The sequence below is a fragment of the Coregonus clupeaformis genome, chromosome 26, assembly GCF_020615455.1.
Source record: "Coregonus clupeaformis isolate EN_2021a chromosome 26, ASM2061545v1, whole genome shotgun sequence".
NCBI lineage: Eukaryota > Metazoa > Chordata > Actinopteri > Salmoniformes > Salmonidae > Coregonus > Coregonus clupeaformis.
Window position 1 is genome coordinate 39,698,117 of NC_059217.1, and position 25,263 is coordinate 39,723,379.

The 25,263-nt window shown below is 41.9% G+C and overlaps 1 protein-coding gene and 1 pseudogene across 1 annotated transcript; both read right to left on the reverse strand.

Annotated features, from left to right (window-relative positions):
* Positions 1 to 6,019: 6,019 nt before the first annotated feature.
* LOC121539963 (myoblast determination protein 1 homolog 2) lies at positions 6,020 to 7,919 on the reverse strand. The gene is made up of 3 exons (XM_041848613.2): positions 7,260 to 7,919; positions 6,932 to 7,010; positions 6,020 to 6,729 (listed from the first exon to the last, which is right to left on the reverse strand). Exons 1-3 carry the CDS (start codon positions 7,770 to 7,772, stop codon positions 6,503 to 6,505), a joined length of 819 nt encoding a protein of 272 aa, XP_041704547.1. The 5' UTR covers positions 7,773 to 7,919; the 3' UTR covers positions 6,020 to 6,502.
* Positions 7,920 to 9,194: 1,275 nt separating this feature from the next.
* LOC121540055 lies at positions 9,195 to 19,878 on the reverse strand (annotated as a pseudogene).
* Positions 19,879 to 25,263: the final 5,385 nt, after the last annotated feature.

Sequence of the window (25,263 nt, forward strand, 5' to 3'; positions counted from 1 at the left end):
TGCACCAAGTCAGTGGTGCGCTTCGTCAGCCCGGTCCGGCCCGCTCCTGCTCCCCGAACCAAGCCTATGGTGCACGTCGCCAGCCCGGCTCGGCCTGTTCCTGCTCCCCACACCAAGCCAGTGGTGTGCGTCGTCAGTCCGGCACAGCCCATGCCTGTTCCACCGGTGCCTGGTACGGTACCGGTCAGCTGCTCCACTCCGGAGCTAGAGCAATCCGCTCCACCAGTGTTCAGTCCAGCTCCGGCCAGCAGGGCCAGACCGGACCAGGGGTACTTTGGGGGGTTAGAGAGGGAGTGGGGATCATGCCCGGAGCCGGATCCGCCGCCAAGGCGGAGTGCCCACCCGGTCCCTCCCCTGTGGTGTTTGGTTGGCGCGGTCGGAGTCCGCGCCTTTGGGGGGGGGTACTGTCACGCCCTGGCTCTAGGGACTCTTTTATGTTGAGCCAGGGTGTGTAGAGTGTATGTTTTGTGCTCTTTGTTTTCCATTCTAGTATTGTATTTCTATGTTCCTTTTGGTTTGTACCGTAGGACTGCACGTATCGTTTGTTGTTTTGTTCGGGTCATTACTCTATTAAATAAAATATGTTCGCAACTAACGCTGCGCATTGGTCCTCTGTTCCCGACGATCGTGACAGTAGCCTTTGTTTTGTCCCGTTTCAACAGAACTAAATGTTTTGTTAGTTGATGTACCGTTAGAGCGAGAGCTGGCCAACAGTTAGCTAAAGTTAGCTATTATTTTTGCCTCAATCACACTAGATATTTTTGCCTCAATCACACTAGACCTGAATCAAACGATGAAACCATTGGCCAAACAATTGAAGACCAATATTCTGACGTTTTTTCTGGGCAATGTGATTTTTATTAGTCAGTATCGCATGTAACGTTTTTGATCTATCCGTTTCCCTAGCTAATTCCCTACTTTCCCCACTGACACAGTAATAAACAGCTCTAACGTTACAGGCTTCACTGTCATGGTGCACATTAGAGGTTTGCGCTGGACCAATTTGTTCATACGGCTCCCGCCCGCACCCGCAGCTTTTCCTACTGCACCCTGCCAGCACCCACTGGCTTTCTGTCCATCATCCACCCGCTACCACAAGAACTGATCCCAAACCCAACCGCAGTCCTGCAATGTTATTTTAGGAGAATGTGATGCAGCTCATTTGCCAGCCATGATCCCAGCAATTTTGAACCCTATAGGCAATATCAAATGTGCAAAAAATAACTTAAGAAATAGGTTAAATTACCAGAGATTCTCACATGCCCTTATATTAGGCTATCTGTATTACTGGGCTATATCAGCCAATATGCTAGATGTAGTTTGAACAGAGCAGAGTTGGAGAGACTTGCATTTTCTCTATGGCTACTGAAATTGAAGCAGCAAGAATGATGACAGCGACACTTGCTACGTTTTGCATAGCCTATAGGATATAGCCTACCTTTTAGGAGGACGATTTGCAGGCAGAGACTAATAAATGGGTAATCCATACTTATTGAAAATTAAAAGGCGCAACGCTCGCTCACCATAGTAGCCTAACCTATGTGCTTGTTTTGCCTTTTCCTTTTCAATGATGATTACATGTTTTGATTGCACTTCGACTCACATTGGTTGAGAGCCCTCCACTTCTTTCCATTATCAAGATTTATTTACAGACATTGTAGTAAACTACAGTCTAATCATATTTAAGTTAATTTCATATTCAAGTTAACTGCCATGTGATTCTCCGGCAGCCTACTCTATTTCAAAGAGGCCACACATACTAGGCGTACTTGAACTCTCACGCCCAACTAGGAGAGAGAGAGGTAGGCTACTGAAGTTGAAGCAGCGAATTCTGTGTGTGAATAATGCAAAAAATATGTGATTTTAATACAATAGGTAGGCTAATGCATACAAAGCAGAAAGAGGACTGTTTCCAAATAATATGTGGGACACCAAAAATGTTTTCATCCCAAAGTCATCTGTCTGACCGCCCGGTCCCCCCCGGGAAGAAAAAGCGGACTGCGCCACAATGATTTCTGTCAGGACCTGCAGGTCCCATGTCATGTCTTAGCAGGATCAGATGGTGACAGGGGTCCCAGCAGAGTCAGACAGCCAGGGAAGACCAGTCTACAGAGCTCAGGTGAATTTGGCAGTATATTAACAATATCAGTGAGTGATGCAAAGTTCCATCTTGAATTGATGGGTAGACCTACAGTAGCTACAGGACAGCAGCTTAAGCTTAAAGCTACAGTCTGTGATGTGGGAATAATGGTAATTTTAATTATTGAACCATTGATTCTGTTGTTGGATAATATAATGTATAAATGTATATCAAGGTAATTCTTTGTCATGCCTCATCTTAGGAGAATCGGATGGTGACCGGGGTCTCAGCAGGGTCAGGCAGCCAGGGAAGGCCAGTCTGTGACAGAGCTGAGAGTAATTTTTGCAGATACAACACTTTATTCCCTCTGTGCAGCAAACACTGGACAAGCCAGATGCTATTTTAAGGCAGTCTAACAAACCTCCAAAGTTGATTTCCAAACTGTCAAGGGTTGATAAAGGCTTTTCCTGATGACACAAAATATGTAAAACAAAAATGTGAGGAAGATCTGGTAGAAGCTATTGATGATGATGAATGCCCAGTCATGTTCATATCATCTCAGACATAAATTACTTCAGTTTAAGACCATCCATAGAACGTACTATATGCCAGTGAAACTGAATTACATGCACTCGGAAATGTAATTCCTCTGCTGGAGGTGTAAAACACAAACGGGGACATATTTGCATTTGTTATGGTCTTGTGAAGGCTGGCTGAATTCTGGCAAAGAGTATGTACTTTTATCTCAGGATGTCTACAGATTCTCCCTTCTCCCTGTTTTTGTTTGCTTGGAAATATTGATACAGGAGACTGTTATCAGAATAAACTCTGTAACCAAGCATTTATAGCGGATAAGAAATGCATTGCCATTAATTGGAAAGTTGGTTATCCTCCCACAATGTCAAGTTACGTATCACTAGATTTGATTTATTACCAGATTAAGGGTATACTGGGCAACTTTCATAAGGTCCGGATGCCTTATATGGAATACAGTACGAATAAAGGAGTCTGTATTGAAAACATGTCCACGTCAGAGGAGATACCTATTTAAGCAATCCCTAGCTGCTGGCCTGCTCAGTCCTGGCCCTGGGGGTCTGCCGTCCTGTGGGTTGTCACTCTGGCCTTGGCCTAACACACCCGAAACCAATAATGAATGTTTCACTAAGATCCTAAAGCTGAGTGGGGTGTGTTGGGTTGGGGCGCTGCAGGGTGGTGGACTCCTAGGGACAGGACGGGGCGACCCAGCTATATTGTGTGCAAGTAAAAAGAGCTCTACAGTACTATTATGCCTATTAATTATAATTAATTATATGGAGGATTTACTGTGATTTGCTGTTTTATTGTATATTTAAGGTGTATGTGGGGGGTTTTGTGGGTTTTTTTTTTTCGCCAAACCTTTCATTGGGAATCAAAAACATTTAAGGTGGGAACTGGGAAGGAAATTGTGTTGGGAGAGAGTTGAGTGATTAACTAGACTGGTGGGGGTTGGACGTGCAGGCGGCTCGGGCTGGCTGGTCGGTCTGGCTGAAATTTGAGATAGAGGATGTCTTAATAAAGACAATCAAAAGTCTTTATATTTTTTCAAGAGTTGTTCATTTGTTAAGCTATTGGTTAAAGGTGCAACACAATATGTTTTTTTTAAATTACCTTTGATCTAGTTCAGTCTTATTAATCATTTAAACATATTTAATTATGATATCTTACTTAGCTTGATGACTGTGGGTGTTTTTGCTTACTTTTTGATCTAATTAGAGACAGCATATTGGATTGTGTAAAATGCAGAAAATGAGCTTTAGATGCCCAAAAAAATTCAGGGGGAGGACCCCCAGACCCCCAGGTAATGTCCCCCATTTCTAAAACCAACTGGCGCCCCTGCCTACTACTGCAAGTCGACTGCACGCGGCTCAGACAGCCCAGACACTTCTGCCCATGCGCAACTTGTGATGAGGTTACAGCCAGCTAGGTGTTCATCTCTCAAAAGAGCACAAGACCATGAGATTTTGCAGCAAGCCCGCCATAGTAAGTTTCCTATAAATCCATTGTTATATAAGCGACCGTACTATAGGCCTACTTTCCGCCGAGTAGAGACTGTGTACATGGAACATTTTGTAACAGCCCTAATCTTTGCTGTAGCCTTATTGGCATAGTTGAATTATTGCTCCGGGCTTTTGCACTGCAGTACACAATCTGAACTCGTCATGACGCTGCTGCTGTCTCTATGCTCAAACGTTAGACCCATATGGGCCAGCGACTCACTTTGCTCACTTCTCAGCCAAAAAACATAGACTTATTTTCCCTTTCACTTCTGTTCAAGATTTTTACTGTCATTCACTTTTGAACAAGACAAGAAATAAAGGCAAAAACAATAATGTTAACACAGCTCATAGTACTTTTCCATCAAATTGTATTTATCCTAATTGGCTATTATGTTTAAAATATAGACCATTGCTATAAGTCATATCGGACCTAATGTTGTTTGTGCATTTGACCATAGATAGCTTCTTTTTTTTTTTTTTTTTTACTGAATAGGCTACATTTTAACCGATTGAAATGGTAAATAGCAATGCTTTGTACAACTAGCCTGCTAAATGTCAGACACGGAATAACATGCATATGCTAAAATTGTTTTTTTAGGGATAGCATCAAAAAGAAGAAAGGCTCTAGGCTTATAGGCCTAAAAAAGTATTATTGGTTTATTTTAAATCTATTTTAAATAAATGTTACTCGTTGCGTGCATATTTCACATAAATATGAGTAACGTTTTCTTTTGGAAATGAATTCCCGAATACAGACAGACCATTACAGAATGGAGAGAGAAAACATTTGTAGACTAGGCCTATACTGTCTATTTATTTGTGTGAATTGCAAAAGAGGAAACCTTCGTGATCATTTCAAATGGTGTGCTACGGCTAAACAAAATGTGTTTTGTATGAAAAATACGCGCATAACATGGATTTTTGCTCAAATCTCCATTTGACATCAATGCATGATTTATGTTACAGTTGGAGTTTCACGCACGTTAGTAAGTATTCCGGACCTGCGTTGATAGGCCTAATATCCCTTAAATTAACTTCTCTTTTAAAATAATATTTTAGACATATTATTTTATGGCAACAGTTTCTGTCTTATTTATGGGTAATTTGTAGCCTTATCAAACCCATCAATTAGGCATACAATAAGATATATTTCATATAGGCCATAGCCTATAATCTTCCCATCAAAGTTCATGCTTTGAGACGTTAGATGTGATAGGCCTATGACATGGAGTAATAATCGAAATTATTTATTTCCGATAATATGCTATTGTGAACTGTATTACGTTTTATTTTGTTATTAAATGGATGTGAAAATTTAACTATCAACCCTAGTCCATTGATTGTTTTAAATCAAAACGAAGCATTACCCTATTTACAATAGGCATAATATTAAGAAATGGAACACTAGTCACTTTAATAATGTTTACATATCTTGCACTACTCATCTCATATGTATATACTGTATTCTATTCTATAATATTCTACTGTATCTTAGTCCATGCCGCTCTGTCATTGCTTGTCCATATATGTATATATTCTTAAATTCCATTCCTTACTAGATTTGTGTGTATTGGGTATATGTTGTGAAATTGTTAGATATTACTTGTTAGATATTACTGCAATGTAGGAGCTAGAAGCACAAGCATTTCGCTACACCCACAATAACATCTGCTGAACACGTGTATGTGACAAATAAAATGTCATTTGATTTGATTTGAATATGATCATATAATATGCTTAATACAGTATAATATGCTACAGTATTTTGAAGATATTTTCGAATTTCAATATTTCCTTATAATCTTAACCCCATGCTCCTCAGGTTAAACAAGCCAGGTATTAATGAAACACATTCACAGTTCTCTTGGCAAAATAATATAATAAATGATGAAACATGTTTTGTATAAATAGTCATAGTCATTTATTTATAATAACGTCGAAAGCCTTTCACTCATTTTAAGATGTATAAATATAAAGTTAATCATTTCTCCCAACAAACAAACCAAGCGCCCCAGGCTACATTAAATACATAAAAACTTTTTTTTCGTTTATTTAAAAAAAAACAAATCACCTCTTATTTACACATGTACAAAAGTGGTCCTCTATTGTCATAAACAATAAAAATGGCAAGGAAAGAACAAAAGATGACGATGACACACAAACACACATAAATAAGTCGGAAATTATATCTCATTAAACGTGACCCATGGGAAGCCAATGATTGAACTTCAAGGAATTGAAACCTTTCTATTAAAGGAAGGAATGGGAGCTTTGCCATCCTATTCTTCTACTACAGCAACATTCTGCAACCCTTTCCGTTTGGTGTTTTCTTCATTTACAGGAATCGATTCGTTTTCATGAATGTAGCCATACTATAACTGTCTTTTCATAGCACTAGATAGATGGGGTCATGGGACGGCTGTCGGCAGTTGGTCGGTGCCCCGGTTTCGCTCAGGATAGATCCCTCTTGTGGAGAGCAGGGGCTACCCTCGGAACCCTCCTGGCCTGATAACACAGTGCACGCGGACGTGTCTGTAGAGATTCTCTCCACGATGTTGGATAGACAATCCAGGCTGGAGATGACTGCTGCGTTCTTGTTGCTTCTGGCATCAGCTGTAACAGAGGTGAAGGAAACATCAGTCAGAGACAATATAAACTAGTAACATTGTCTACATGTGTGTCAAATAATGTCTGTCTTGAATCTTGTGCATTAGGCTACTGAAGAGAGCTGCTGAATAAAACGTACTTTTAAAACCGTATAATAAAGGTCTAGGCCTAACAGGTCACAATAATATAACACTTTAAAATAACTTACCATTTGGAGTCTCGGCGAAGTAAGAGCTGTCATAGTTGCTTCGTCTTGCGGACGTGCATGTTGGGGCATTATAGTCCATCTGCATAAAACATTAATAAATGCAATCTAAGAATTCGATCAATAAAATAACACATTGTGTGTTCTGACAGGTTTTGGAATGATATGCAATAACATTAATATCTCAAACTATAGACCTATATCCAAAATAATATAAGAAAATAAAATCGAATAGGCCTACTATCTGTATTTATATAGACCTGCAAATATGTTTTATTTAAGAAAAAAACGACATGCCCATAGACACTGATGTCAAGATGCACCAACTCACCATTCCATCAGAGCAGTTGGACTGTGGACTGGATGCGTCAGAGTCCCCGCTATAGTGCTCCAACACCGGGTAGTAGTTCTCGCCGTCCTGGCCCCTGAGCAGAGATTGCAGAGACTCGATGTAGCTGATTGCATTTCTCAGGATCTCCACCTTGGGAAGCCTCTGATTGGGGTTGTTCGACGTGCATCTCTTCAGGTTCTCGAAGGCGTCGTTTACCTTGCCCAGTCTCCTCCTCTCCCGCATGGTAGCAGCCTTCCTCCGGTCAGAGTTGGTGGTTTTCCTCTTGCAGGCTTTGCATGCCCAGAGGAGGCACCTGCCGGCTTGGTGGTGCCCGCTCGGTGCCCTGATGTGCTCGTCTTCATTGTGATGGTGGTCGTCTGGCTTGAGGAGACCCACGTGGACTAACCGGGGGTCCAGGTCCTCGAAGAAATGCATGTCGCTGGTGTTGAAGCACGGGTCGTCATAAAAGTCATCAGCAGAGGTGACAGGGAACGAAATATCCGACAACTCCATCTCACTGTCAAATTCCAAGAACAGCTTTGTAACGATTGGAATCCTGGCTCTGTATTTGTACTTTGTGAAAAAAAAAGGTATCCTTAGAGCAACCAAAAACTTAAAAATGGAATGTGGTTGTCTTTCCCAACCTGTATCGTAGTTCACCCCTTGGGTACCTGCTGCTGATGCTGTGGCTCGAACAAGCTTTTATCCCTGGTGAGAGAGTTGGGGGCGTATTCTGCATTTCTGACAGCTCCCTGGATTGGCCAATGGTCGCGCTGAGTGGGTGCGCAGGGAGGGGTTTACAACTTCATGCTAGTTAGTGTACAATTTCTCGTAACTGTCTCTATAATAACATGGAATAGAATTACTTTATTTTTCCAGAAGGAACTTCAGTAACAGCATAATATTCTAGTAATAGGACTACATAGAATTATAATATTAATACAGCTATGCACCAACATATTAAAATGGAATCTGTAAATTATATTTATGAAAAGTTAATTGATTGTATTTCATTTTTCATTAATATTATTAGAGCTTCTTAAAATATCAGTATGACTGTATTCAAACGAATAATAGGCCTCGAACTCTCTTTTAAAGTCATATAGCCTAAATCTTTCATTCTGTTATTCACAAGTTTCTCTAGTGACCCTATTTGTTACGAAGATCTAAGTTGGCCTAATGATATCACTCATTGTTGTCTCGCACACACTATTATTATAATCTATATCCCTCGAATATATTCATTATCTAATTTGCAGGCTGCTTTATAATTAATCAGGCAGACCTGTTTGTTTTAAATAAAATATAATTTTCTACATACGAAATGCTCTCATGGCTGTAACTTCTGTTGTGATCTGAATATATTTTTTTTATAGTCAGGCCTATTGGAGAATAATAGGTCATTATAAACCTGCTTCATGAAAATCTCAATGTATTGGTGTTGGTATTTATTAGGATCCCCATTAGCTGCTGCAAAAGCATCAGCTACTCTTCCTGGGTTCCAAATTAAACATGACATAATACATAGTACATAACACTATTAGTCAAGGACTGAAATACATACATTTATAACGTCACACATAGCCTACATATCACAACATACACACAATATCTAGGTCTGGGTTAGGATCGCTAGATGGCGATAGTGAGTTGATTAACCCAGTGTTAACATCCCATGCAAAACTCCTGCAACAATCCAGAATCCTTTGACAATCAGGAAATTGAAGTCACTATGAACACTTATATTACATTAAACACTATATGAGCCATAGAGAAAAAGAGAGCTTAGAATTTTTTTCACAACTTTATTTCAAAAGGAAGACATATTGTTGTCAAATTGTACTGTATGTGATGAAGAGGGACAGTGAATATTTCAACAGTATAGGCAAAGGCAATAGGTTTTGTGGAAAGTGTATTGATGAGACCATTCCCAAACAATATCCCTTTATCATCAACCCAGAATGTCTAATGAATCAGTGATCTCTTTGTAACATAGTGAATACAGAAATACTTCACATTATAAGCCACTTAACATAGTATACTGTGAGGTGTGTCAATGCAGGAGTCAGCCAGAAAAATACCAGATATTACAGTATTTGAAGTGCTTTGACTTCAACTTTGATTGTCAAATTTGTATCTCTCAATTCATCCAACAGTGCCTTTATGACAACAAGAATACACTTTGCTTATGGAATAAATACATACATGATACACTGAGGCTGTGCCATTTTAAATGCCCAGATCTAGCACATAATACATGTATTCTTCATTTTTGGTAGTCCCTAGAATATAAAATACTGGATTCAAGACCTTCCACCCTCTCTAACACATAACTAAGCCATCCCCCCTTGTTTGTTCAGTTCTGAAATAATTTCCATAGAGGACCCTGGAGTGTCTTCTACAATACATTGGTCTTACTGACTAGCAATAACACAATATAGGTGCCCAGAAAAAAAAAAACACTGACAGGACAGGAGAGGCTTGTTTTGTGAGTCTAATTCAGCAAGTAGGCTTCTTTAATAGACATGCACGCGCTAGTGAGTGAGTGATTCATCCACTGGAGACGTTGGTCAACTCTTCCTGCAGCTGGTCGATGAGGTACTCCCCGAAGCCCCCCGAGCGGTCGCTGGTGCAGCCCACTCTACGGGCATTGGTCAGGAGGTCTCCCAGCAGTTTGACGCGGGGCACCAGCAAGCGGCTGTTGACCACGCTGGCGGAGTGCAGGTCGCTGTGCAGGCCTCCTTCCACTGGCCAGCATCAGCTCGAGGGCTAGGATCACCGCACACATCTCCTCACAGCCTGGCCTCTGGGGGAGAATGACAGGACCGACTTTGGGAAACCCTGTTAAATAACCAAAATGTAAATGTTAGAACTGAACAGCTCGCTTAATAGTCCCCCTTTTTGGAAGATTACTTTATTTTTTATTTATTTTTAGTTTATTAATTCTTTAAATTATAACACTACTTTAATAGTTTTTCTTTTTAATCTGAAAACATTTTAATATACCTGTCCTACTTTAACTATGATCTTTATGAAAATGAATCCATCCTACCTGTTTAAAAAATTTAAAAATACTAAATAAAAACCTTTGTAGACAACTTATTTCCAAACTTCAACCAAAGGCTATTACTGCAGAATTGAAATCTTAATAATATCAGAACTGATGAATATACTTATTCAGGACATATCGTTTTCCCTCACAGATCAATGGATAACAAGGTGTCCCAAATTGCTGATGATGGACCCCTTAGCGATCCCACTTGGGATCGATTTGACATGACTCGTAAAACTGGAGGAGGCAGAAAGAGGACACGGCACTAAAGTGTCAACGCCACCCTGTACATCTGGAAACACAATTAATGCCCTGTCCTTCCGCATGCACATTAATCTCCCCAATTTTCCGGAACTCAGGGGAAATGTACACCCTGACAGGCAATAGGCCTGAGCCCCAGGCAAAGCTCCAGGGTTAGGGTTTAACCCCTCATCCCCCTTGGCCTCAGACGTTCCTATTCTGTTCACTCACAACCCCTTATCCCTAGCCCCAAGCATAGACAGTAACCAGGTTTCCATCCAACCATTTCATGCGAAATAATTACCTGACGCATAAAAAAAAGTAATGACAGGGCTTATGGAAACAGGAAATGTTGGTACACTATCATAAATGTCCACAGACAATTTGTTCGTTCGACATGGTGGGACCTTTTTGTGTCTGTAAAATTAATTATGCGAGAAATGGCGGTGGAAACGCATTTATGCGTATTGATATAATAAAGTAAACTTGGAGTCACACGATGAAATGGGCCTACCACCACGACGTGGAAAAGCATGATACGTTTATAGGCAGATTAAATAAGTTATGATGAACTTCACATGGTGGGTAAATGCACAGTGATCATGCAAATTGCCAATAGGCTAAATATCGAGGATAAGCTATTATTTCAATGCTGGTGACATGATGACCGGTGCTTGGCTGCCAATGATCAAATAAAATGATCTTGCTCTTATCCATATAATGAATGAATCATATAACCAACCCCCTGTTCACTTTATCAGTGAGGGATATATTGTCTAGAGAGCATGCATCAAAACCAGATTGTGCAAGTTTGCTATTTATCACAACAGTTTGTGACAAAACCATCGGTAGAGTTGAAATTGCTATGGCCATCTAACTCATGTTTTTTATTCCGTACATGGGAACTTAACCACAAAAGTCATTTTTATGTGCACTATGTCATCACGCACAGCCTTTTATCCTCAACAAGTCAGTTTAATGGAAACATCTCTGGTAGGAAAATGAGCTTATTGTTTTTATGCAGATTTTAGAATATCCGCATGAAAATCTGTGGCCAATTGGATGGAAACCAAGCTAGTGTGCCAATTTATTTTGCCCAGAAGGAAGACAGCATGCATGCATTACCCATGCCCTTCTGTACTGCCTAGAGTTAGGAGGAACCCATCCCCTCTCCCAAGCAGTGGGTACACGTAATTAGAATGAGTAGAATAGGCATCCCCATTGAGGTCAACTATGCCATTATATTTCTATGAGTGGGCAGCTCTAACTGTAGTGTCTTTATTACAGTACTGTCCCCCTCTGTCTGACAGGTAGTCCAGCATGGCCTCAGCCTGTGACTGTTCCTGCTCAGAGTGCTCATGGAAGAATGCTGCCACTCTTGGCAAGGCAATGTCATTCCGCTCAAATATTTTGGCCTGGAAGAGTCAATCATACAGATTAACTCCAGTGAGAATGATCCATGTACAAATGGGTTATTGACATATATTGCTGTATTGGATGGCATACAACTTTATTCATATTGTGACTAACTTGGTACATTTCATCAACTCATCAAAGGCGTGTGCAGATATGACTAAGGCTACAGCATGGAAATAACTGATAAGAGGAGGACTTGTATCATTCATTGCTTGTACAAACTAGTTATGCAATGTTGTGGAATGACAGCCATGATGACCTCTAAATTAAGCAATAAGGCACGGGGTGGTGGTGGTGGGGTATATGGCCAATATACCAATATACCACGGCTAAGGGCTGTTCTTAAATAAATGTTTTGTCATACCCGTGGTATACGGTCTGATATACCACGGCTGTCAGCCAATCAGCTTTCAGGGCTCGAACCACCTAGTTTATCATGTCAATTCCACATTGCGTTGTACCTAAGAACACACCCTTAGCCTTGGCATATTGGCCATATACCACACCTCCTTGGGCTTTATTGCTTAAATATATGACAGAGGGTTGAAAACCTATTTCCTGCAGTGATTCAGGCAATATATTGTTTTATAATCAATGCATGCAATTTCATGAATATCCTTTATTTGTAAAACATCTTAGCCTTCTGGCAAGGTTGGTACAGTGGCTTGCGAAAGTATTCACCCCCTTGGCAGTTTTCCTATTTTGTTGCCTTACAACCTGGAATTAAAATGGATTTTTTTGGGGGGTCGTATCATTTGATTTACACAACATGCCTACCACTTTGAAGATGCAAAATATGTTTTCCTTGCGAAACAAACAAGAAATAAGACAAAGAAAAAGAAAACTTGAGTGTGCATAACTATTCACCCTTCTCTCCCTTTCTCTCCTCTCCTCTCTGCCTACCCCTTCTCTCCCCTCCCCCTCTTCTCCTCCCCCCTCCCGTGTTTCAGTAGCACCCCGTGCCACCGCTGCCTCTCGGGGGGCAGATGAGTGACGCGTGGGGCTGGCCGCTCCTCAGGGGCCTGCTCTGCCAGTAGGGAAGAAAGAAATGGCACTATCGAATTAGATATTTTTTTTTTTGCTCAAACAATTCGTAGGCTGTCAAGGATAGCGGTCACGTGTGTTTGCGAGCAGAGGATCACAGGTTCAAGCCCGATGTGGATACAGGGACACTGGGACAGTGGAGGAAACTGTTAGCAGCACACCGACGTCCGTTAACGAATACGGTGCCATTTTGGACATATCCAAGGCCTCCAGGAAACACTTCCAATCAGTGTAAATTATATAAATCTGACAAGATAGAATGGCATGATTTGGATTAAAGGGTACATTATGCTTTTAAATATGCCCTGATATACTGACTTATAACGAGAAAACAACAACAAATAAACAGTTTTAACTACTGCTTTAATCATGCCTGTGGCGATGTAGTATTGCTACAGACCACCCTGGGGATTGTCCTAGGAACTCAACCCAGGCAGGGTCCCCCTACCCACTTTGTTACTTTTAGTTTGGTCTGCTCACACACAGTGGCTTGGAACACAGCTGTTGACAGACACTCAAGGGCACTACATGGAGACTTGTGTCATTGTTCATGTCCAGCTGAACTCTGTGTACAAACACAAGGCCCTACTCAAACATAGTGACACATCTCATACCTGACCAGATTGACTATTTGTAGTTATCTATCTATTAGCTATTTTGGCATTCCTATTGATCATTCTATTTGTAATCTGTCATTCATCTCTGCTTGTTCTAACTTGAATGTTTCTTATTTATTGTTTTAAATTGGTTACTCTAAGCTCAAAGTATTGTTTTTGTGCACATTGTTGTAGCTATGTAACCACACACACACACACACACACACACACACACACACACACACACACACACACACACACACACACACACACACACACACACACACACACACACACACACACACACACACACACACACACACACACACACACACACACACACACACACACACACACACACACACACACACACACACACACACACACACACACACACATATATCCCCTCATACACACAGTCGTACAACACACACTATAAACAGTCAGGACAGGAGTGCTGACGTAGTATTTGACTGGACTGACAGTCAAGGTGTCTGTCCTCACACCTGCTGCGTGCCGTAAAGACTGCTTGGGGGGTTACCCTGTCGGGCCACCACTACAACAGCAGCATTGTGCCTGGACAGCCCTGGCCACAGATTACATTACACACAGATTACCATTTAGGATACAGGCAGGGCACCCAACCTGACCCCCCTCAGCCTGGACAATGCTGGTGTGGGGGGCTGCACACACACACACACAGAGACACACAAATCTGAGGGGGCACAAAGTATGTGAGGATGGCTGCAGGGTGGTTCTTTAAAAAATATATTTAAAAAAATATGCTTCTCTCTTATTCAGTACATTTCGTTTTTGCTTGCTTTTCTAAAGCCTACAGTGCCTTGCAAAAGTATTCATCCCCCCTTGGCGTTTTTCCTATTTTGTTGCATTACAACCTGTAATTTAAATGGATTTTTATTTGGATTTCATGTAATGGACATACACAAAATAGTCCAAATAAAGTCCCCCCAAAAAATACTTGTTTAAAAAAATTAGAACAAATAAATAACGGAAAAGTGATGCGTGCATTTGTATTCACCCCCTTTGCTATGAAGCCCCTAAATAAGATCTGGTGCAACCAATTACCTTCAGAAGTCACATAATTAGTTAGATTGCACACAGGTGGACTTTATTTAAGTGTCACATGATCTGTCACATGATCTCAGTATATATACACCTGTTCTGAAAGGCCCCAGAGTCTGCAACACCACTAAGCAAGGGGCACCACCAAGCAAGCGGCATGAAGTTGTGGAGAAGTATAGGATCAGGGTTGGGTTATAAAAAAATATCTGAAACTTTGAACATCCCACGGAGCACCATTAAATCCATTATAAACAAATTGAAAGAATATGGCACCACAACAAACCTGCCAAGAGAGGGCCGCCCACCAAAACTCACGGACCAGGCAAGGAGGGCATTAATCAGAGGCAACAAAAATACCAAAGATAACCCTGAAGGAGCTGCAAAGCTCCACAGCGGAGATTGCAGTATCTGTCCATAGGACCACTTTAAGTCGTACACTCCACAGAGCTGGGCTTTACGGAAGAGTGGCCAGAAAAAAGTCATTGCTTAAAGAAAAAAATGAGCAAACACGTTTGGTGTTCGCCAAAAGGTATGTGGGAGACTCCCCAAACATATGGAAGAAGGTACTCTGATCAGATGAGACTAAAATTGAGCTTTTTGGCCATCAAGGGAAACGCAATGTCTGGCGCAAACCCAACACCTCTCATCACCCCGAGAACACCATCCCCACAGTGAAGCATGGTGGTGGCAGCATCATGCTGTGGGGATGTTTTTCATTGGCAGGGACTGTGAAACTGGTCAGAATTGAAGAAATGATGGATGGCGCTAAATACAGGGAAATTCTTGAGGGAAAGCTGTTTCAGTCTTCCAGAGATTTGAGACTGGGACGGAGGTTCACCTTCCAGCAGGACAATGACCCTAAGCATACTGCTAAAGCAACACTCGAGTGGGGAAACATTTAAATATCTTGGAATGGCCTAGTCAAAGCCCAGACCTCAATCCAATTGAGAATCTGTGGTATGACTTAAAGATTGCTGTACACCAGCGGAACCCATTCAACTTGAAGGAGTTGGAGCAGTTTTGCCTTGAAGAATGGGCAACAATCCCTGTGGCTAGATGTGCCAAGATTATAGAGACATACCCCAAGAGACTTGCAGCTGTAATTGCTGCAAAAGGTGGCTCTACAAAGTACAGTGAGGGAAAAAATTATTTGATCCCCTACTGATTTTGTACGTTTGCCCACTGACAAATAAATTATCAGTCTATAATTTTAATGGTCCAGGAAAACGCATGTCAAAAATGTTATAAATTGATTTGCATTTAATTTAGGGAAATAAGTATTTGACCCCCTCTCAATCAGAAAGATTTATGGCTCCCAGGTGTCTTTTATACAGTTAACGAGCTGAGATTAGAGCACACTCTTAAAGAAGGTGCTCCTAATCTCAGCTTGTTACCTGTATAAAAGACACCTGTCCACAGAAGCAATCAATCAATCAGATTCCAAACTCTCCACCATTGCCAAGACCAAAGAGCTCTCCAAGGATGTCAGGGACAAGATTGTAGACCTACACAAGGCTGGAATGGGCTACAAGACCATCGCCAAGCAGCTTGGTGAGAAGGTGACAACAGTTGGTGCAATTATTCGCAAATGGAAGAAACACAAAATAACTGTCATTCTCCCTCAGCCTGGGGCTCCATGCAAGATCTGGAATGGGCTACTGTTGTAGCCCATTCCAGATCTTGTTGTCACCTTCTCACCAAGCTGCTTGGCGATGGTCTTTTAGCCCATTCCAGCCTTGCATGGAGCCCCAGGCCGAAGGACTGATATCCTGCAGCGCCCGCAAGGTCCCCCTGCTCAAGAAAGCACATATACAGGGCCGTCTGAAGTTTGCCAATGAACATCTGATTGATTCAGAGGAGAACTGGGTGAAAGTGTTGTGGTCAGATGAGACCAAAATGGAGCTCTTTGGCATCAACTCAACTCGCCGTGTTTGGAGGAGGAGGAATGCTGTCTATGACCCCAAGAACACCATCCCCACCGTCAAACATGGAGGTGGAAACATTATGCTTTGGGGGAGTTTTTCTGCTAAGGGGACAGGACAACTTCACCGCATCAAAGGGAAAATGGACAGGGCCATGTACCGTCAAATCTTGGGTGAGGACCTCCTTCCCTCAGCCAGGGCATTGAAAATGGGTCGTGGATGGGTATTCCAGCATGACAATGACCCAAAACACACGGTCAAGGCAACAAAGGAGTGGCTCAAGAAGAAGCACATTAAGGTCCTGGAGTGGCCTAGCCAGTCTCCAGACCTTAATCCCATAGAAAATCTGTGGAGGGAGCTGATGGTTTGAGTTGCCAAACGTCAGCCTCGAAACCTTAATGACTTGGAGAAGATCTGCAAAAAGGAGTGGAACAAAATCCCTCCTGAGATGTGTGCAAACCTGGTGGCCAACTACAAGAAACGTCTGACCTCTGTGATTGCCAACAAGGGTTTTGCCACCAAGTACTAAGTCATGTTTTGCAGAGGGGTCAAATACTTATTTCCCTCATTAAAATGCAAATCAATTTATAACATTTTTGACATGCGTTTTTCTGGATTTTTTTGTTGTTATTCTTGCATTTTCAAAATGGTAGGCATGTTGTGTAAATCAAATGATACAACCCCCCAGAAAATCCATTTTATTTTCAGGTTGTAAGGCAACAAGGTCTCATCGACGGGGCTGTAGTGGAACAGGTTGAGAGCTTCAAGTTCCTTGGTGTCCACATCACCAACGAACTATCATGGTCCAAACACACCAAGACAGTCGTGAAGAGGGCACGACAAAGCCTATTCCCCCTCAGGAGACTAAAAAGATTTGGCATGGGTCCTCAGATCCTCAAAAAATTCTACAGCTGCACCATCGAGAGCATCCTGACTGGTTGCATCACCGCCTGGTATGGCAACTGCTTGGCCTCCGACCGCAAGGCACTACAGAGGGTAGTGCGTACGGCCCAGTACATCACTGGGGCAAAGCTTCCTGCCATCCAGGACCTCTATACCAGGCGGTGTCAGAGGAAGGCCCTCAAAATTGTCAAAGACTCCAGCCACCCTAGTCATAGACTGTTCTCTCTGCTACCGCACGGCAAGCGGTACCGGAGTGCCAAGTCTAGGTCCAAAAGACTTCTCAACAGCTTCTACCCCCAAGCCATAAGACTCCTGAACAGCTAATCATGGCTACCCAGACTATTTGCACTGCCCCCCCACCCCATCCTTTTTACGCTGCTTCTACTCTGTTAAGTATTTATGCATAGTCACTTTAACTCTACCCACATGTACACATTACCTCAACTACCTCAACTAGCCGGTGCCCCCGCACATTGACTCTGCAACGGTACCCTATATAGCCTCCCTACTGTCACTTTATTTTACTTCTGCTCTTTTTTTCTCAACACTTTTTTTGTTGTTGTTGTTTTATTTTTACTTTTTTGTTTAAAATAAATGCACTGTTGGTTAAGGGCTGTAAGTAAGCATTTCACTGTAATGTCTGCACCTGTTGTATTCGGCGCATGTGACCAATAAAATTTGATTTGATTTGATTTGATTTGAACAAAATAGGAAAAATGCCAAGGGGGGTGAATACTTTCGCAAGCCACTGTACCAACCTTGCCAGAAGGCTAAGATAGTTAGACAAGCTACTCTAACTTGATAGCCTGAAAATAGCTTCTTGGTAGCTAGTTATGAAGTTGGGAGATTAGGAACCTATCTGGGCTAGCTAAAGCCAATTTCATAAAATTGCTAGGTGGCTAGTAGTAATACAGAGAAACATAAAAAACATAACAATTTTTTTTTTTTTTTAAACATTTATTTTTTAAACAGGACAAAACTGAGAGGGCACGTGCCCCTGTGCCACCTATTGGCATGACAATTCTGACACGCTTAACTTCAGATTCTAATACACTAATACATAAGCATTGTGTGGATTAAGTCACCTAAACTAAACAATGGACAGAGGTAAAAGAAAACGTTCAAAGAATTTCAGTGACTTTGAAAAAACCCTCTTGAAGCAAATTGTGTCAAACCACCCAGTTATTGAGAACAAACAGCATGATTCATCAACAGAAAACAAGAAAAATAATGCCTGAACCAACTCAAATGAAAAAGTAAACAAAAGGACGCTACAACAAATTCAGGTATGATACTGTATTTATTGTTGGACCACTTTTACAAATCAGAGTCTCTTTGAAATGTTTGTTTTCTTGTGTAACACAACACAGTGGGGCCTAAATGTATTTGTGTGACAGAAATGTAACACAAACAATATCATACATAATTATTCATATAATTTCTATGTTGTCTTGTCATTCTAGGGTCCTGTGAAAAAACATAAAAATAAATTTAAAGAAGACAAATGCTGTTGCACCTGGGGAGCATTTCAAGACTGGTGGCGGACCCCAGTAAGACCAGAGACAGATGAGCTGAGGGACTTTTAACCGGGATCATTGATAGCCAGCAACCCTTGGAAGATATCCCCGATGATTACCATTTGGACAGTTCAGATGGGGGACCGTTCCAATCCTCATTTGGTAGGACACATTCACTCAACCTGTGCCATCCCTGGACTGCAGGGAATATGTAATGTTGTCAGTTATCTCTTGCACTCCCTTAATAACAATTTATGTAATGAACTCTTGAACACTTGAAGAAATAAAGTTCTCTAATGCAGCAATGTAATAATTTTCTAGAGGCAGATGATCACCACAGCTTGGAGGGGATAAGACAGGATGAAGGTTAGCCCGTTACATCTACAGCAGCCAGGATGGAAGATTGTGTCACTAACCAGGGGACAAAGACAAAGAGGCTGAGCATGCAGGAGAAACTGGCCATGTAATTTCATAAGTGCAAACTAATATATTTAAAAGAAGAGCATGATATGAAGATGCATATCCTTAATGTTGAGTTGGCTATGAAGGAGGAGAAGAGGAACATGAAGCAGCAGCAGTACCAATGTTCTTCTCAAACCAGCACCAGATCGGGGTCCCGATCTTTCCATTTGTGAACTAAAAACCGTTTTGTCACCAATCCATGGCTATTGTTTGCTTCAATCACTATCTTTGTGGTGAGAAGTGCTGCATAGCAAAAGCATCTCTTCAGGCTAGTCCATTTCTGTAATTGTATGCCTCAACCATGGGAACATCTGGGCCATCCTCATCTTCAATGCGAGGATCTGGGCAGTCATGCTGTTTGAGGTCATTGATCTGGGCAGTCATGCTGTTTGAGGTCATTGTGAAGCACTGCTGTAGTGGGACACTTGATGGAATATGACATCCATCTATACAGCTAATGACTCCAGGGAAGTTCCTATATTCATAGAACTCTACCTTGTAGTTGGCTTAGACTTTGCGGACTATTCTGCATACAGTCGGTTCACTTACACCACACAAATCTCCTGTTTCACGATGGAAGGTTCCAGATGCCAAAAAAACTCAAGGTGACCAGTACTTGTAGGGAAGGAGGGATGGGCCTTCCCCTAACCGCCCTTCTGTCTGGCCTTGGTGGTGCTTTTTGATCGTCAGTGAAATACTGTAGTCCAGGTAATCAATTTTGCTCCATTGCCATGGTCAACCTGGGGGCCAACATCCATGCATCTGAAGTTAAACCTGCCCCTGGACAGGTTTAATTGAAGCCTTCACTTAGATCTACATGAACTCTAATCGTCTTTCTGTAAATCAGACTTTTTAAATCTAGACCAGGGCAAGTCTGAGACTATTTTAAGCCATGTCTGAGAAATGCCATTTCAGTTAGTCCAGTTTAAAAGTGCAATTTAGTCTAGGATCAGACTTAATCTGTGTCCGTGAAACCGCCCCCAAATGTATAGATGTGCCATCCAGGAGCAGCTCTATGTTCTGTTTGTCTTAGCTAACCTCTACTCTGTGGTCTGGTAGTCTGGCACTGGAGAGAGTCCAGTGATGTAGTTGCCTGGCTTTCCCTCGGTTGGATTGACCATAATACTTATTGATTGTCTGGGATGGATCAGTGTGGCTAGACAACCCCTTCCCCCCTCATTAAGTTATCCAAACAACCCAAAGCAGAGCTGGCCTGACTGGACTGACTGACTGAACACTGTGGCTTGGGGGGAAGGTGGTCTGAGTAACACTGTGGCTTGGGGGGAAGGTGGTCTGAGTACAGGCTTTACGCATGTGTGTAATGCTTCCCATCTTGTATTGCTGAACAGAGGTTGGTGATTTATCCCTTGTGTTTATGGCAGTGGAATGCACACTACATTGAAACTATCTGACATTTGTGAAAATGTATATGCTGTTTTTGTCTTCATAACGAAGGTAATGGGAACAAATGTTTTGCTAAATGCCTATAATTGTACAAGATTGTAGACCTACAATATGTTTTGCTAAATGCCTATAATTGTAGCTTATATGATCATAAATTGTGTTGGTATTTTCTAGTCCTCCTCTGTTGGTCAATCATTTCTGCCAATGGACTATTTTTGTCCTTGTTGATCCAAAGTGTCATGGAGAATTGAGGTCTAATAACCCAGGCTAAGCCTCAATGCGCCAGTGGCCAGTGCCGGAATGTAGCCTTTCAATTTGCATTCCTGTCTCTCATCACATGACTCAAAATATAACGATGGCCAAGCACTTGCCTAATGCCTGAGGGAAACTGTAGTTCCAGAGCAATTTTCATAATAAGACAGCAAACATTGATATAGCAGGTCTGTGTAACTGAATCAAGGCCCAAAACGTTTGTCTTACATTGGTGTTTCTCTCCGTATTGTGTGAGGTAGTATGCCTGGGCTAGCCTGATCCCATATCTGTTTCTGCTGTCTTGCAAACACCTACTTTATGGTCATTGGCAAGATGACACAAACAGTTCCATTTACTCAGCTCACTGGTAAGGCAGAAAGAGAGAGGGCCTCTCTAGCTATGTTCGGTGGGCACAACACAGCTGGGAAACAGATCACTGAGGTTTGTCTTTTACCAGGGCCAGCAGCTGTCTAATAACCATATTTGGCATCGTCATCAACAGCCCTCTCCTCAGCTCAGGTCACTACTCTGCTAATTGAGGCCTATAGATGGAGGAGAGACAGACACAAGGTAAATACAATGAATGATCATGAAACACAGGAAATCTAAGCCTTTTGTTGGAGCCCCCATTTCATTGCCAGTACCTGATACCAGTGTCGGCCTCAAACAAGCTCTTGATATGTGCACTTGAACTGCTTTTGCAGAGTACTCTTCAACCTTTCATGAGGCTTTTGTCGTTTTTGCAGGTTTAAGGTTGTCAGTTAAACAGACTGACGCGCTTTCGCTCAGTGTTTTTGAAAAATGTTGTTGCCCAACATGGGGTAAGGAGATAGGGGTGCAAAGAGCCTAGTGAGACCAGGACGGATGCCTTTGTGCCTGACACTATGATTACCCAGAAAGCCTCTGGAATGCTTTCCCCTCATTAGGGCGACTGATATAGCCCAGCGTGGTCCTGTTGGTCCTGTTGGTCCTGTGTGGGTCAAGGAAGCACCAGTGTTCTGTGATGAAACGCGAAGTGCCTGCATACAGCCCTTAGCTGTGGTATATTGACCATACACCACAAACCCCTGAGGTGCCTTATTGCTATTATAAACTGGTTACCAAAGTAATTAGAGCAGTAAAAAATTTTGCTTTTTGGCATACCTGTGGTATACGGTCTGATATACTACGGCTTTCAGCCAATCAGTATTCAGGGATCGAACCACTTGGTTTATCATTTTAGTTATACTACGGGTGGGTCTAATCCTGGATGCTGATTGGTTAAAACCGCCTTCCAGCCGGTGTCTATTCCACAAGATACCACCAGCTAAGGCTACAGTATGACGTTGAAATGCCTATTCACTGTTCCATCTGACTGCACAATCCACTGTCTCATCAGCCCATCCAGGCAATTTATGAACTTGTTCTCCACTGTAAAAAGTATCTAGATATTATCTCCCATTTCTTTTAGAATAGCATTTGGTTTTCAACAGTGGAGATTTGTATTTTTAAATTATTTTGTATTTATTGAACCATTATTTTAACAGGGAAGATATATTGAGACCTACGTCTCTTTTTAAATGTGCCCTGTATAATACAACATAAATATGCACATTATACATAATATATACACTACCAGTCAAAAGTTTTAGAACACCTACTCATACAAGGGTTTTTCTTTATTTTTGAAGAATAATAGTGAAGACATCAAAACTATGAAATAACACATATGGAATCATGTAGTAACCAGAAAAGTGTTAAACAAATCAAAATATATTTTATATTTGAGATTCTTCAAATAGCCACCCTTTGCCTTGATGACAGCTTTGCACACTCTTGGCATTCTCTCAACCAGCTTCACCTGGAATGCTTTTCCAACAGTCTTGAAGGAGTTCCCACATATGCTGAGCACTTGTTGGCTGCTTTTCCTTCACTCTGCGGTCCGACTCATCCCAAACCATCTCAATTTGGTTGAGATCGGGAGATTGTGGAGTCCAGGTAATTTGATGCAGCACTCCATCACTCTCCTTCTTAGTCAAATAGCCCTTACACAGCCTTTAGGTGTGTTGGGTCATTGTCCTGTTGAAAAACAAATGATAGTCCCACTAAGCCCAAACCAGATGGGATGGCATATCGCTGCAGAATGCTGTGGTAGCCATGCTGGTTAAGTGTGCCTTGAATTCTAAATAAATCACAGACAGTGTCACCAGCGGAATCAGTGGAATGGTTTCAAATACATCAAACCATGTGTTTGATTCCATTCCATTTGCTCCGTTCCAGACATTATTATGAGCCGTCCTCCCCTCAGCAGCCTCCACTGCTGTAGATTATTTCTCTCTCTCTCTCTCTCTCTCTCTCTCTCTCTCTCTCTCTCTCTCTCTCTCTCTCTCTCTCTCTCTCTCTCTCTCTCTCTCTCTCTCTCTCTCTCTCTCAATTCAATTCATTTCAAAGGGCTTTATTGGCATGGGAAACACATGTTTACATTGCAAAAGCAAGTGAAATAGATAATAAACAATAAAACATTAACAGTAAACATTACACATTTCAAATGTCATATTAAGGTTATGTACAGTGTTATAATGATGTGCAAATAGTTAAATTACAAAAGGGAAAATAAATAAACATAAATATGGGTTGTATTTACAATGGTGTTTGTTCTTCACTAGTTGCCCTTTTCTTGTGGCAACAGGTCACAAATCTTGCTGCTGTGATGGCACACTGTGGTATTTCACCCAATAGATATGGGAGTTTATCAAATTGGATTTGTTTTGGAATTCTTTGTTGGTCTGTGTAATCTGAGGGAAATATGTGTCTCTAATATGGTCATACATTTGGCAGGAGGTTAGGAAGTGCAGCTCAGTTTCCACCTCATTTTGTGGGCAGTGTGCACATAGCCTGTTTTCTCTTGAGAGACAGGTCTGCCTACGGCGGCCTCTCTCAATAGCAAGGCTATGCTCACTGAGTCTGTATATAGTCAAAGCTTTCCTTACGTTTTGGTCAGCCACAGTGGTCAGGTATTCTGCCATTGTGTACTCTCTATTTAGGGCCAACTAGCATTCCAGTCTGCGTAGTTTTTTGGTAAAGTAATATTTTTTGGTTTTCTCATGATTTGGTTGGGTCTAATTGTGTTGCTCTCTCTCTCTCTCTCTCTCTCTCTCTCTCTCTCTCTCTCTCTCTCTCTCTCTCTCTCTCTCTCTCTCTCTCTCTCTCTCACAAACATTCTGTGGATAGTGATGATGACCTAGGTGTCATGTGTGAAGGTTATCAGATGGCCTGCGTCGCTGCATGTACCAGTGATTTATTAGATCTTCTCCATCCACACCCTTTATCACTGTTACATCAGAGTACTGTTGCATTCATACCTGTCATAGATTGATGAGGGTTTCAATCATATATCACCAGGGGAAACTTTTCAAAAAACAAAGATCATCTTCACCATTAAGATGAATGTGCATCCATAGCCTACCAATGGACTTAACCCGAAATCGATGATCTTAGTGCTGAAGATGATATTTATGTTTTGGGGAATTCTCCCCAGGTCTCTACTGGGACTTGAGACTTATAGACACAATTTGTGAGGAACACATCATTGATTTGTCCTAGAGGGGAATTGTGTATTTTCAAACCTTGCCATGAAGATGTCCTGTGAGACAAGGGAACCACAGTGACAACATGGGATATTGGAATTGCTCACCATATCCTGGCTAATGTTGGGGGGAGTGGTGTCAGTGGAGTCAAAGGACATTGTAACTCTATGAGATACCACGGTGAAACCAAACCCTCCTCTCTCAGTGGTGGGCGGCTGTCTCATTGGACTCTGAGCACCGACCGAACCCCCAGCATTACTATGTATGTGTGTGTGTGTGTGTGTGTGCGGGTGTGTGGGTCTGTGTGTGTGTGTGTGTGTGTGTGTGTGTGTGTGTGTGTGTGTGTGTGTGTGTGTGTGTACGCGCCCGCCTGTGTGTGTTCTCTAGGCCCTGCGATGTCATGTGGCGCACCCCCTGTAAACACCTTCTTTGAAGAGGAGCCCTCTAAAAACACGACATTACGACAGCATCCCTTTTTAGCAGCAGCCCACCCAGACATGACCTCCAGAGGCTGCTACTGTCTCTCTCCCTCTCTCTGTGTGTGTGT